Source organism: Phodopus roborovskii, unplaced genomic scaffold (genome assembly GCF_943737965.1).
Source record: "Phodopus roborovskii unplaced genomic scaffold, PHOROB, whole genome shotgun sequence".
Taxonomy (NCBI): domain Eukaryota; kingdom Metazoa; phylum Chordata; class Mammalia; order Rodentia; family Cricetidae; genus Phodopus; species Phodopus roborovskii.
The window spans coordinates 14,743,532-14,757,354 of record NW_026126469.1 but is presented as its reverse complement, the minus strand read 5'-3'; the positions used below and the strand labels follow the sequence as shown (position 1 = coordinate 14,757,354).

The 13,823-nt window shown below is 41.9% G+C and overlaps 1 protein-coding gene across 1 annotated transcript in view; it reads left to right on the top strand.

The window, feature by feature from the left end:
• The window catches only part of Atp13a5 (ATPase 13A5), a 124,162-nt gene that overhangs the window by 72,175 nt on the left and 38,164 nt on the right, over positions 1-13,823 (top strand). The window contains exons 17-21 of the mRNA XM_051191266.1: positions 4,117-4,234; positions 9,068-9,192; positions 10,163-10,323; positions 12,006-12,122; positions 13,241-13,320. Of these exons, the coding sequence (XP_051047223.1) occupies positions 4,117-4,234; positions 9,068-9,192; positions 10,163-10,323; positions 12,006-12,122; positions 13,241-13,320 (601 nt within the window). The remainder of the gene's footprint in view (positions 1-4,116; positions 4,235-9,067; positions 9,193-10,162; positions 10,324-12,005; positions 12,123-13,240; positions 13,321-13,823) is intronic.

Below are 13,823 nucleotides of genomic sequence, written 5' to 3'. Positions count from 1 at the left end.
GTGTGCATGTGTTTGTATGTCTGTATATGTGTATATGTTTGTCTGTGTAGGTCTGTGTGTCTTTGTGTGCATGTGTGTATATTTGTTTGTTTATGTGTGTGTATGGTGTGTGTGTGTGTGTACATGTGTGTATATATGTATGTGTTCATGGTATGTGTGAATGTATGTCTGTGTATATGTGTGCATGTGTCTCTATGTGTGTGCCTGTGTGTATATGTGTGTGGTATATGTGCATGTGCATATGTGTGTATGTATATCTGTGTGTGTATGTCCGTGCATGTGTATATGTTTGTCTGTGTATGTGAGTGTATGTATGTTCATGTGTATATGTATGTCTGTGTATGTGTGTGGTGTGTGTATGCATCTGTGTGTATATATGTCTGTGTATGTGTGTCTCTGTGTGTATCACTGTCTCTCTCTCTCTCTCTCTGTGTCTCTGTTTTTCTCTCTCTTTGTAGTTCAGAGGAGAACTTGAGGGAGTCATTTCTCACTTTCCACCATGCACCACGTAGGTCCCAGAACTTTCATTCAGATCATCAAGCTTGGAATTTTCTACATGTTGAGCCATCTCCCCATCCTGGGAGATATTTTAAATTATTTTTTATTTTATTAAAAAATAGATTTTTTCTTACAATATATTTTGATTATGTTTTCCCTCCCCTGACTACTCACTGTTCCTCCCTGCCTCCCCTCTCATCCAGATCCACACCCTTTATGTCTCTTGTTAGAAATGAATGGTCATCTAAGGAATAAAATAAATCAAGATAAAACAAAATCAACATATCATAATAGGATAAAACAAACATTAAAAACATGAGAAACACATATAAATGCAGACACACACATGTTCACACATACAGGAATCCCAAAAAACACAAAATTGGGAATATATATATATATATACATATATATATATATATATATATATATACATATAAATATATATGCACAAAGGACCTGTGAGGTATTTTTAAAAAATACACGAAGAAAAAAGCCCTGACATAGCATAGATAAGGAACCTCCAAAGATAGTGCTGAGCTCATTTTGGTTGGCTGTCTACAGCTGGGCATGGAGCTTACCCTTGAGAGTAGTCTCTTTCCCTATTGAAACTCATCTGGAGAAAACTAGTTCTTCATTTGCAAGTTGTTATCAATTGGACCTTGCTTCTTTAGGGATGGGGGAATGTGCCCATTTCTCCTCTCAGTTCTAGGGCCCCATCTGGTTCAGACCTGTGCAAGCCCTGTGAGTTCAAATGTACATTAGTTTCTCAATGTTCAGAAGACCTTGTTTCCTTGGTCTTACACGCTTTACATCCCTCTGGCTCTTACACTCTTTACACCTCCTTTTCCGCACAGCTTTCTGAATCCCAGGGGAGGAATTGAATGGAGACATCCCATTTAGGGCTGAGTGTTCCAAGGTCTCTCACTCTGCACTGTGTCTGGGATGTGGGTCTCTGTCTTTGTTCCCATCTGCTGTAGGAGGAAACTTCTCTGATGATGGCTGAGCAAGGCATTGATTTATGAGTATAACAGAATGTGTTGGAGTAATTTAATGTTATGTTCCTTTAGTAGAACAATAGTATTAGATTTTCCCTAAGTCCTTACCTATCTAGTCACAGGTTCTTGGCCACCCAAGTAGGCTTGGGAATGGGTTCCATCTCATGGAGTGAGCTTTACATCAAATTATATCTTGGTTGGAAATATTTTAAAAGAGAAATATTTTAGAGGGAAAATGATTAGATTAAATTAGATGATATTAGATGGCTTTCCCAGCAATTTTTGTCTTTCTGGTCCAGACTTGAAGATGAGCTGTGTTACTTAATATTCTTGCAAGCATATGCACATTCTAAGCGGTGGCCAAATTTATAGAAAATCTGTGCATTCAAATAAATTCACTTGGATGAAACTGGCATTTTTCTCCTGGTTTTCATCTACTTGTCATGATTAGCCACCAACTGTGTCTAGAATTCTAGATTTCATGAATGTTTATTCTAACTTCTACATTTGGAGTCTGTTTAGTTTAATCTTAGAAGTCCCCCCCCCTTTTTTTCAAAATGTTATTTTGTTTATTGAGGCAGGGTTTTTCTTTGTAGCTTTTTTGTTTTGAAACTTGCTCTGTGGACCAGGCTGACCTTGAACTCACAGAGATCCTCCTGCCTCTGCCTCTTGAGTGCTGGGATTAAAGGTGTGCACCATCACCACTCAGCAGAAGTCTCCCTTTCTAGGACAAGAGTGAAGCATTTGGCTAGCATGAACAGCATATGTGTCTAATTCCCAGAATGGGAAAAAATGACCTCCTTTCCAGACTTTGGTCTTCCTCATAAATCCCGTTATGCCTTGAACATGATATAGAACATGCCTTTATTCCCTTGTGCTTTCAGCCATGTAGACTCCAGTGAGAATCTCACTGCTGCTCCTGCTGTGTCAGAAAGAGTCCAGCTTCCAGTCACAACAGCCTGTGCAAGTCTTCCTTTGTCTTGGCCTTTGATCTTTCACCTCCTTCTCTATAAAGAAATGGAAGTCTAGAAGTTTCCTTGAGATCAGCTCCATGCCTCTGGGAACACTTTAGAAACAGACAAAGTTTGAGATAAATGGGAATATGAGGTCTATCCATTGCTCATGTTGTGGATGGAAACCAAGGTTGGAAAGAGAGGCTTAATAGCTTGATGTCAGAAAGTGAGTTGGGTTTATAATGGAGGAAAAAACTTTGTTGTGCCACCACCTAAACCACCACAGCCACTGTTGTACCATGACAGCCACTACTGTGCAGTACTTCAGCTCCTGCCTGACACTCTCATGAAGGCACATTAGAAGGCACAGAGAATTTACAAATACAAAAATGTAGTTCTGACAAAACATGTAAGTGCTGCATTGTGTCAGCAACCTTGTAAAGCAGGGATGTAGGCTGAGGACTTGGCTCCATAGGTAAAGCACTGGCTCTACAAGCCTGGCAAGTTGAGTTTGGATCCCTAGAGCTAACTCTTAAAAGCCAGGTGTGTACTGTAAGCATCTGTAACCTCAGTGAGTACCTACCAGGAGATGGGAACCAGAGACAGGAGAATCTTCAGCAGCTTGCAGGATGGCCAGCCTGGTCTACGCAGCAGGATACAAAAAGAGATGCTATCTCAAACAATGAGGAAAGGGTACACTCAAAGTTGCCCTCTGACAGACAGCCACATATGCACAGTGGGACACAATATACCTGCACAAGGGCATGCATGAGTGTATATACACACACACACACACACACACACACACACACACACACACACACAAGAGTGGGAAAATATTTCTGGAGTCACTCAATGCATATTTCAGACCTTTCTGGCCATACAGGATCTGCATCAGCTAACCAACTCTGCCACTATGGCCATAAAGCAATTATGTATAATGAACAAGGGAGTGGATATAGCTTAAAACTTTATTGACAAGAGCAAAGAGTGCATCAAATGTAGCCTGAACATTATCAACCCTGTTCTGGATGGTCATTTCCATTTCTCTAATTTCACTCAAGAATACACAGCTGTGAGGTCTGTCCTTGGAGAACCCAATCAGTATATTGGACACTGGTGAGATTTTCTTCGGCATCTCAAAGGAGCTGCTATAAGAACATACCTCAGGCTGGGTGACTTAAATGTTTGAACTCCTATCTCTTACAGTATTGGAAGCTGGGCTGCCCAATGTTAAGGCACAGGTTAATTTGGCTCTGGTGAGAGTAAGCCTCCTGGCTAGTTGATGCCCATATTGCTAATGTATCCTGGTGAGGAGGGAACATCTCTCACATCATCCTGTGCCTTAATGCCCTTCATGGGAATTTCACCTTCATGATTTAATTCTTTTCCAAAGGTTTGTTTCCAAATACAGCCATGTTAGGGATTATGTCTTAACATACGGCTTAGCCCTGCTGATGAATAACACAGTTTTCCCATTGTTTTTCCTCATCTGAGTAACAGGAAGCTGTTGGTGACCTGTGTCTGAAGCTCTACGTTTTCTACATTTTCTAGCAAAGCATTTTTACAAAGTGAAAGTTAAAGTGCAGGAATGCATCCTGCAGTTGCTTGGTGCTAGGTTATCTTCAATGTGATCTTATGCTTCCCTCCCTCCTTTCTCCTCACAGTGCCCAAGAATTTCACACAGGAGCTGAAGAGTTACACAGGGCAAGGCTTCCGTGTCATCGCCCTTGCCCACAAAACTCTGAAGATGGAGAAGCTTTCAGACCTGGAACTTTTGGAAAGGTAAGGAATTGGAAACCAAGACCAGGGGGAGGTCTTTGTATACGCATGGCATGGGAGTAGCCCTGGAAATAGACTGATGGCTTCTCCCATCAGTCCTGTTCTCACCCAGTCCTGTCATGGAGATGGGCAACTGCGGGTAGATCATATGGTGGTTTGTAACAGAATATATATTGCAGCTGGGATTTCTCAGACCCCACATCTAACCTCTGCCCTGCCCTATAGAGTATCATCTTAATCTTGGGTTTTGCCCCCTCACAATGACAAAATCCCATCCCACCTCTGAACATCATGTAGCAGACTTGCCTTGGAGGTCTCACGTGTGCCTACCTACATGTCTCTCTAAAAACACAGCTGAAGATTCGGAAGGTTTCCAGACCCTTTGTTTTTTTCTGGTATTTCTCAGCTCTGAGCTTTTTATTGCCCTCAAATCTGGGAGGGAAGTAGTGAGAACAAATTGAATTCCATATAGAAAATGAAACTCAATATTTTTAATTACATAAAAGGGATGAATTGCCTTCCTTAGAGGATAATCTATATGCTGCTTTCTTCCAGCTTTTAGAAGTTTGTTTCAAGTTATCTACATTAAAAGAATGGAAAAACTAAATAGGTGATAGTCTATATAGCCCTTATATTTGACATATTACATTACATTTATATTTCTAATTCAGAGATTCTCGTTCCTATATAATTGGCTCTATTCTACAGGGTACCAATGTATTTGGTTCAATGTTATTATGTACAACCTAGGTCTATCTATTGTAATTGGAACCTTACATGGTACCTGTGTCCCCATTTTTAAAACATAGGACAGGGTTATCTCCAAGGAGATTTTTCATATAAGACATTTTTTTTCTTGGACTGGAATCATGGAGCTCATTCAAATACATGTGTTACATCCTCAGCTTGAACACTCCAGATGTTGGCAATTCTTGAGGAAGCATAAAGATCCATAACACATGGGATGCTAGAATTTTTCATACACAAATTTAAATAACATTGTTAAGGTCATGAGTGAACAAGAGATTTACATACCAGTGATAGAATGTAGACAGCTCAGCTGTGACACACAAGCACAGTTGTATTCTCATTTAAGAGCCAGTAGGGAAATACACACTATTAGAAATAAAAAAAAAAAAAAACAAAAATCAAAAAAACCCAATGAGCTATGCTATCTTTTGACCCATTACAAGTTTTCCCAGGAGTCCAAAATGTTTCTTATTACATTGTTGTTTTTTCTTAACAGGGTAAAATAACATTGTTTTGATTTTTATTAGGATAAAATGATAATTAACATTTTTTTTTCCAATGAGAAAAATAAAAGTTCTTGAATACTGGAGTCACCAAAGGAAATTAGGTTTTGTTTGTTTGTTTTCTTTTCTTTTTTTTAGATAACTTAGAAATCACCCATCACTGAATGGCTGAAGAAATGCTTCCTTAAGACCTAACTAACCCTTTCTTGGTTTAGTAAATGTCTATTAACTTGCCACCTGTGTTAGATGTTCGGCAACTACAGAAATGAATAAAATTAACTCCTGGACCCCAAGAATTTCCTACCTTAATTGGGTAAATAGATAATAAAATACACCTATAGTATATTGTCTTATTGATGGTCCTTAAATATCCCAAGAAGGGAGGAAAAAATTAGGTGCAAAGAACCTTTAAAAATACACACCACTGTTTCACCTAAAGAAATCCTAGATATCCCCTGAGGAGAAGTATTTAAACAAAGACATGAGTTAAGTAAGTGCAGGCAAACGTCACCAGAGGCGGAGCATTGAAGGACAGGGCAGTGGTGCAATTCCTGATGGTGTGGTACAACAGCAAGAGGTCCACATGCCCAGAGAACTGATTGAGGTGATGAACTGTGGTAGAAATAAAAGCTCTCCTTTATTTTTGCCATTGTGCCCATCACTCGGTATCATGTCCATAAAAGTGTTGCCAAGACTGATTTAAAGAAAACGTTCTCTTGTGATTTCATCTTGGAGTTTCAGTTTCCAGTCTTCTGTGATGTCTTCAGTCCATTTCCAGTTGATCTTTGCAGGCTGAATTGATAACCTTTGCATTGCTAGGACCCAATACCCGACAGACACAATGCAGGGAAGAAGCACTGTTCTGGTACTCTATTTTAGAGGGATTCTAGACAGTTATGACAGGGCAAGCAGAGGAGCGTACCTCCATCTGCTCTGCTGGAGTGAGACACAGAGGGGTTCATACAGCAGCCAACCAGGAAGCAAGGAGCACAGGGCTGAATCAGGCCTGTCCCCAGCAAACTATTTTAATAAGAAATCACTAAAGTTTATCAGGAGTATAACTTCATAATAAAAAAAGTATTTTTTAAGGGACCAAGGATATAAGTAGACTCTTGTCTAAGGTATTTGCTACACATGGACATAAAATAGGCATTGAAATTGAGTCGGTGAAATGAAAACCTAAGCCAAAATGAGATCATCAAATGCCTGGTAAGATGGCCTGTTATGGACTGAAGAGATGGCTCAAAGGTTAAGAGTCCTTGCTCTCTTGTGGGATCAGTTCCCAACATTACACAGCAGCTCACAGCCATCCTTAACTCCAGTTCCAGGAGATCTCGCACCATCTTCATCTTCCCTGGCATCAGGCACACATGTTGTAGGCACACATGCATGTAGGTGAAAATTTTCACACATAAAATAAGAATAAGTGAATCTGTAAAAAAGATGGTTGACTGAAGTGTCATGAGGGTTTGGGAATGTGGAACCTCTTATACTACTAATGGGAGTGAGAAATTATGTAACTGCTATGGAAAATAGAGCCAAGTTTTGAAATGAGATACTTATGATCCAGACACCCCTAATCCTATGTCTGGACAAAAAGAATTGAAGCCAGGATCTCAAGGGGATACCTGATAGCCCACATTTTTTTTATGACATTGTTTATGATAGCCACAACATGGAAGCAACTTAATGATCCATCAATGAATTAATAAAGAAAAGCAGTATATACAAGCAATAGGTTGTCATTTAGCCTTTCAAAAGGAGATTCAGGGAGCCATGAATTACTGTGCAGACATGGCCAAGTCCAAGAGCCATTCCACACACAACCAATTCTGAAAATGACAGAAATGGCATTAAGAAACCCCAGTCACAAAGTGACCCCAAGTTCCCGAGTAACATGTGCCTTGCCAAGAAGCACATGTAAGGCCTGCAGTGTGAAGACAAACAGTGTGAAGGCAGTAAGTGTATGTGCAGAGGACTTTAAGGCTTTTGTGAAGCCTAACGTGGCTAAGCCGAAGATACCAAAGGCCCAAACATAAATTGAGCTGTCTTGCTTTCATCACTCACCCCAAGCTTGGGAAGTGGCCAAGGGTCACAGGCTCTGCTGACTCAAACCAAGATGGAGACCACAGCTCTAGCTTAGGCTCAGGCTTCAGCTATGGCCTAGGGTCCCAAAGGTACCCAGGCTTCCATGAATGTTCCATGTGAAGGCAGATGGATAGTGAGACACACTTATACACTATTTGCATATGGTGAGTGTCCTATGCTATTTTTACGAATAAAATTGACGGAAGATTTGGAATAATAAATGGGGGAGGGTTGGAACCTGGCCATGTGAGGCAATATATCTTAATGTGGAAAATGTAATGCTAACTGGAATACTGTCAGAGGAAGATGAAGATGAATAGCACCTGATCCCACTTATACCAAGCACCTGGAATAGACTCCCAGATTAAATAAAGGCTAGGAGGAAAGGGAAATTCAGTGGGTGAAAGTTTTGGTTCCACAAAGTGGGTGAATTCTGGGAGCGCTCTCTGCTGCATGCCTTATGTTAACAGCAGAGTGTTGCACACTTACAATTTTGCTAGAAGGGAGGTTCTCAAATGTTCTTATGGCAAAGAGAAAATCCTGTCCCTCCTGGGAGCAGTAAGACGCTTTTGGAGGTGACTGGAATGTCTCCTCTTTTGATGAAGAAGTTGATTATACAGGTCTGTTTATACTTATAAAAAATCTGTGCTTTAATATGTCCATGTTTTTATATGACTATTTCACTTCAATGATGCTATTAAAATAAAACACACTATAGACCTAGCAAAAACAAGCAAAGGTGTTGGAAGGACAGCTCAGTAGGTAAAGTACCTGCCACAGAACCATGAGGACTTTTAAATTCAATCCTTAGCACCCACATAAAAAGCCAGGAAGGTCATATTCATTTGTAATCCTAACACTGGATGAAGCAGAACAGACGGACCCCTGAGCAGCACTGGACTAGCCTTAGGGGCAAGCCCCTGTTTCCAGTTAGAGATCTACACATCTGCACACACATACACTCACACACAAATGAACACGTGTACACACACACACACACACACACACACACACACAGCAGAATTAACTGGTGAGTTTTCAGTTCAAGTTAGTAAGAAAATATTAATTCATCTTTATATGCAGATTAAATGCAGTTTAGTACTTAATAGGTACAGTCTGAACATAAGACATTGTGGTAATGAGACATTCATGCAGAATATTCCAAGTCACTGGTGACTGCCAAACAGGTATTTTTTTAATGTAAGATCCAGGGGAAAATATTGAAAGATTTTGGAGATTAAAAAGTTTACATAGTTAACAATTTAAAAACAAGATGGGATGATAAGAACACCATTTTAAAGATGTAGTTGGAAACTAGAAGTGATTGCCTTAGGGGGAGAGACCACTGGCTTTCATTACAAGTTCCTAGTTACTTTCTATTTTTAGTTTGTGCACTGTTATATTAATAACACAGATGGAGGTTCTAAAGAAGAGAAACAAATCAGCCATGAGCCACTATGCACCTTAAAATGTTCATTTTCTCCTGAATCCTAAGGGAGAAAGTGGAGTCTGAGTTGACATTTCTGGGACTTCTCATAATGGAGAATCGCTTGAAAAAAGAAACAAAGCCAGTGTTGAAGGAGCTGAGTGAGGCCCACATCAGGACCGTGATGATCACAGGTATGTGGGGATCCAGAGCTGGCAAATAACAAAATGAAAAGAAGTGGAACCTGAGAACATCCACGTGACTGAGGTAGATGAGTCATGTGCTGCGTGTCCCTGCCACCCAAGCAGCGCCCATAAGCAGTGGCAGCATTGTCTGAGGCAGCGACTGGATCCTATTCTCTGCCCAGTACCATTTGTGCTACCCAGGGTTCTATGAGTGGAAAATTTATACACAGGCTAGGGATATGACACAGTCAGTATAGGGCTTGTTATGCAAGCAAAGCTGAGTTCAGAGAGTCAGCTCACTTGTTAAAAACACAATGTACTGGGGGGTGGGGGGGAAGCAGGAGAATCCTGGGGGCTTGCTAGCCAATAGTCTGGACAGATCAAGGAGTGCTGGGTTCAGTGAGAGACTGTTTAAAAGTTAAAATACTGAGGAATGTTGTTAAGGAAGACAGCTCTGATGGCATATGGGGATACGTGCACATGCGCGCGCGCGTGCACACACACACACACACACACACACACTCGAGAGATAGATGTATGTATAGACAGACAGATAGACAGACAGACAGACAGGTAGATAGAGGTTTACACATGGGGACAGATGACCAGGCTTACAGGTATAGTGCATGCTAAGCAAACCCAAGTATGGCTTGCTCCTCCGTGTTTCCTCTTAAGGTTAGTCCACATCCCAAGACTGTACTGTGATTTCAGCCTGGAGTCATATGTTCACCAGTGAGATAACTCTTATCAGTCATAAAGAGCTCACGTATGTCTTCATTCATTTATACGTGGTTTGGAAACACACAGTGGCAGAGATGTTGAACTTAGTGTTTACTCACTACACTTGGTTAGGAGGAGCGATAGCTATAAAACAGAACTGGATGCTCTAAATATATCCCATGAGTAGCAACAAAGGGGAGGAGAGACATCTTCACTTTGGTGGCTGTAGGTTTATTATTAAAGTCTCTCTGTTATCTAGGTGACAATCTTCAAACTGCCATCACTGTTGCTAAGAATTCTGAAATGATTCCTACGGGCAGCCAGGTCATCATTGTTGAGGCTAATGAGCCAGGAGACCTTCTTCCTGCCTCTGTGACCTGGCAGCTGGTGGGAACCCAAGAGCCCAGCCCTGCAAGGAAGGTGAGCAGATGTTCAAAGACCCCTGGCTGGGCCTGGGTTTGTGGAATACAGCCCTGGCATGGTGCAACCATCTGAGTCCTGGAAGTTGTCACAGTAACAACCCCTCAGGTGTGGTATGTTTCCAGTGTGACACTGTGCAAAGTGTTTCCGGAGACATTTTGCAAACCCAGCCATACATTATCACCTGGGGAGTTTACAAACTTCCTGCTGCAGCAATTAAGTTTGCCAAGTCACACTGGTGAGCCCCTCAGCAGGCACCAGGGCAGGGTCCCTGATGCCACACAAATCTACATGCATCCGCTTGCACAACACCATGCCAGGAGGCTAACAGAGGTAATGTTTTCCAGAAAGCAATCTTCCTGTTCATTCATTTTAGAAAAGCTTGCCCATATGAGAATGATCATGATTCTCACTCCACTTCTGTGTCACTTCAAAGCGTGGTCCTTCAGGCAAGGAATTACAGAAATGCATCTTGGTTCCAGGCTGAGCAGCTCCTGACATCGTTACCTGGACAGGAGACTTTGGTGCAGCACACAGACTTACACATATACAGAGTAGCCCTGGGTCTCTAAGATTGGTTAATGTGGCATAACCTCCCCTTACATGTGCTAAGATGACGGATCTCCCTGTACCTTCTACGGCTTTCTAGTACTTATTTCATTGTGAACCTTCTTGCTTCATACAGTGTCTGCATCGCACTGTATTACAGAACACTTTGCCTTCACTAATGCAACCAACAGGCTGTCTGTGCTCACATTCATGAGATTAATGCCTCATCTGAGATCCAGCTTCAGTTACATCACAACCTGAGCCTTTCTCCTCCCCTCTGGCTTTTTCCCTACCTTCCTACAAGAAAGAGGATTCCTGCCTTCTTTTAGTGGTGCATTGCAGTTGGCAGTGGAAGAGGAGGGGGGATTTCTCCTCTTGTTTGTACAGCAGTTTCCCCCTCCTGCTTCTAAACACAATGTTTTCCATGGTACGTATTTCTCTAATGAATAAACTATTCTCGCTTCCTGTACTGTTTCAATCCAGGCCTATAGAAAGGCAAAGTCCACTGATAAATCTTGAGAGATGCCATTGTCAGTGACTGACAGGGGGAGCAGGTGGACATCATCAAATGTGTCTCCTTGTGCTGTTAGCTAGGATGGAATAGAACACAGCCGAAGAGGATACCTCGGCTGTGGCAAGGAGGCAAGGGTCTGGGAACATGTGATAACTGTGCATGGAAGCCTAAGTGTGGAAGAGGCTCTGGGTACCGTGAGGGAAGGGGTCCCCTGTTTCAGTAGGGTTGAAAAAAGTCACAAGTCAGACACAAGAAAGAACTAGGTATGAAGAACCAAAGTATGTCTTCCTGCAATGAAGAAATTGAATAAATGAATGGTACAGGATCTTAGGAAACACAAGGGTGCATGAGGAGGAAGTAGAAAGACATTCTTGGCACCTTGCTATGAAGACACAATCACAGAAACAATGAGAGCTGTTAGGGCATCACATATTTATATAATTCTGGTGGGCATTTTGCTTATCTTCTCTCTGTAGATTGCAGTTGTAAGGACAAATGACCCCTCTCATACTTGCTGATGCTCATTTCTTTGTGCAACACAAATTTTCTCTCTTCCATGCTCACAGGGAATCAGGGACTGCTTATGAGCCCACACAGAAACAATGCCTTTTGCTTTTAGGAAACCTACATCGATATCGGAAATGGTTCTGCACCTGGAGGGAAAGGGTACCATTTTGCAATGAGTGGGAAGTCATACCAAGTGCTATTTCAGCATTTCTACAGCATGCTGCCCAAAGTAAGTACTGATGGGATGCAGAGCATTGTCGGGGGCTTCAAGTGAGGGGAACACAAATAGTAAAGAAGGTGAGGGTTCACTGAGGTCGGCTTGGAGTTTGAGATTACACATCGCTGAAAGCACAGTGACTTTCCAGGAGGTTCTTGGTCCTGTCTAAACCTTCCAGACCCTGTGCATATACACCACATCCCTTCAGACTCAGCACTGGTAGACATGCCTACCCTTGTGGCCAGCCCAAGCTCAGTCTCCCTCCTGCCCTCCCTCCCTTCCTTTTTTGTTTCCCCACCTGGCTCAACTTCTGAGTAGATCCACACATCATCCTTCCTTGTACATTAGTCTCTCAGAAAGCCAGTGGCCTGTGTCAGGTAGAGCTCCATCCCCCCGCTGTCTGGAGTCTTAAATCATAGCAGAAGGAAGTGAAGACACCATGGTTTATTTTCAAAATCATTTATTATCTTGTCCTCTGTGTCCTGCTTTAAAATAGTGCTGAACAGGGTTGTGCTGTCAGTGTGGTGGAGATGCACGGCATACGAACTGAGGGTAGCAACCATCTGTTAGCAGAGTCTAAAATATTTTGCCACCTTACCTTCTTTGGTAAGTCAGGGACTGAAGAGCATGGGGCCTAAAGGCTTTGAGACAGATTTTCTCCCAGGCCCCATTGTGGAGATAGGAATCTGAAGTTCAGAGAGGTTAAGTCACTTAACTTAGGTTTGCAGAGTGAGTTGGGACACATCTGGGTGTAGAACCTCACTTATCACATCTGGTCTGTGGCTGTCTTCTGTCTGTGGCAACATACCATGTGTAGTGAAACAAGCTGCATTCCCCAAAGAATTTTACTCCAATTGCTCTTAGTTGCTCTGTTAATGAGAAGTTACCACTTCTTGGGGAAAAGGGAAAAAAAGTAATTGGGCCCAACAAAAAAAGTAATGGAGTTGTGATGGAGGACTTTAAGTTCAACATTAAAGCATTAAATCCCTCATTCTGATTCCTGTCATTGGGTCTAATGTCACACATGCAGCGCTGTGCTAAATCAATGGCCAGCAATGGCTTTTCAGGATTTTCACTTTTGAAAACATTCTCCTTCCTAATCCTACCATGATGATTGTTTTTCTCTTTAGATTCTGGTTAATGGGACTATTTTTGCAAGGATGTCTCCTGGACAGAAATCAAGCCTTGTGGAAGAGTTTCAGAAACTAAAGTAAGTGCCAGAGAGAAGAGGCCATGCTGCCCACCCAATAGTGTCTAAGGGTAATGCCATTTGTTGTTTTATGTTTCTGTGGACCAGGTATCCAGATGTGACTCACATAAGCCTTGCTTCCTGAACCAAGCATGTAATTATGAAAGGATGTGATTAGGTGTTATTAGAACTGGAGTCTGGTGGGGCGAGAAGGGTGACTCTGCCACCACTTCTCATGTGGTTAAGCTTTTTTCATGTGTTGGAATAGACACTGGTTTTTACTGTTCATTGGAAGAAGCCATTCGCAGCTTCTTGAGATGGTGGTCATTTCACAGGAAAGAGGCTAATGTTATCACTGGCTTCCACGTGTAGAGTGAGGAAGCAAGAATGATGGATAATAGAGGTGAGGAGAGAGGGGAAAAGGAAGGGATAGTGTTATGTTTTTCATTCCCCAATCTTGGAATAGTTGGCTGCCTTCTTTTCATTCTGAGTGAGTCACTAGTTCGCACCCATACTCAAGGGAG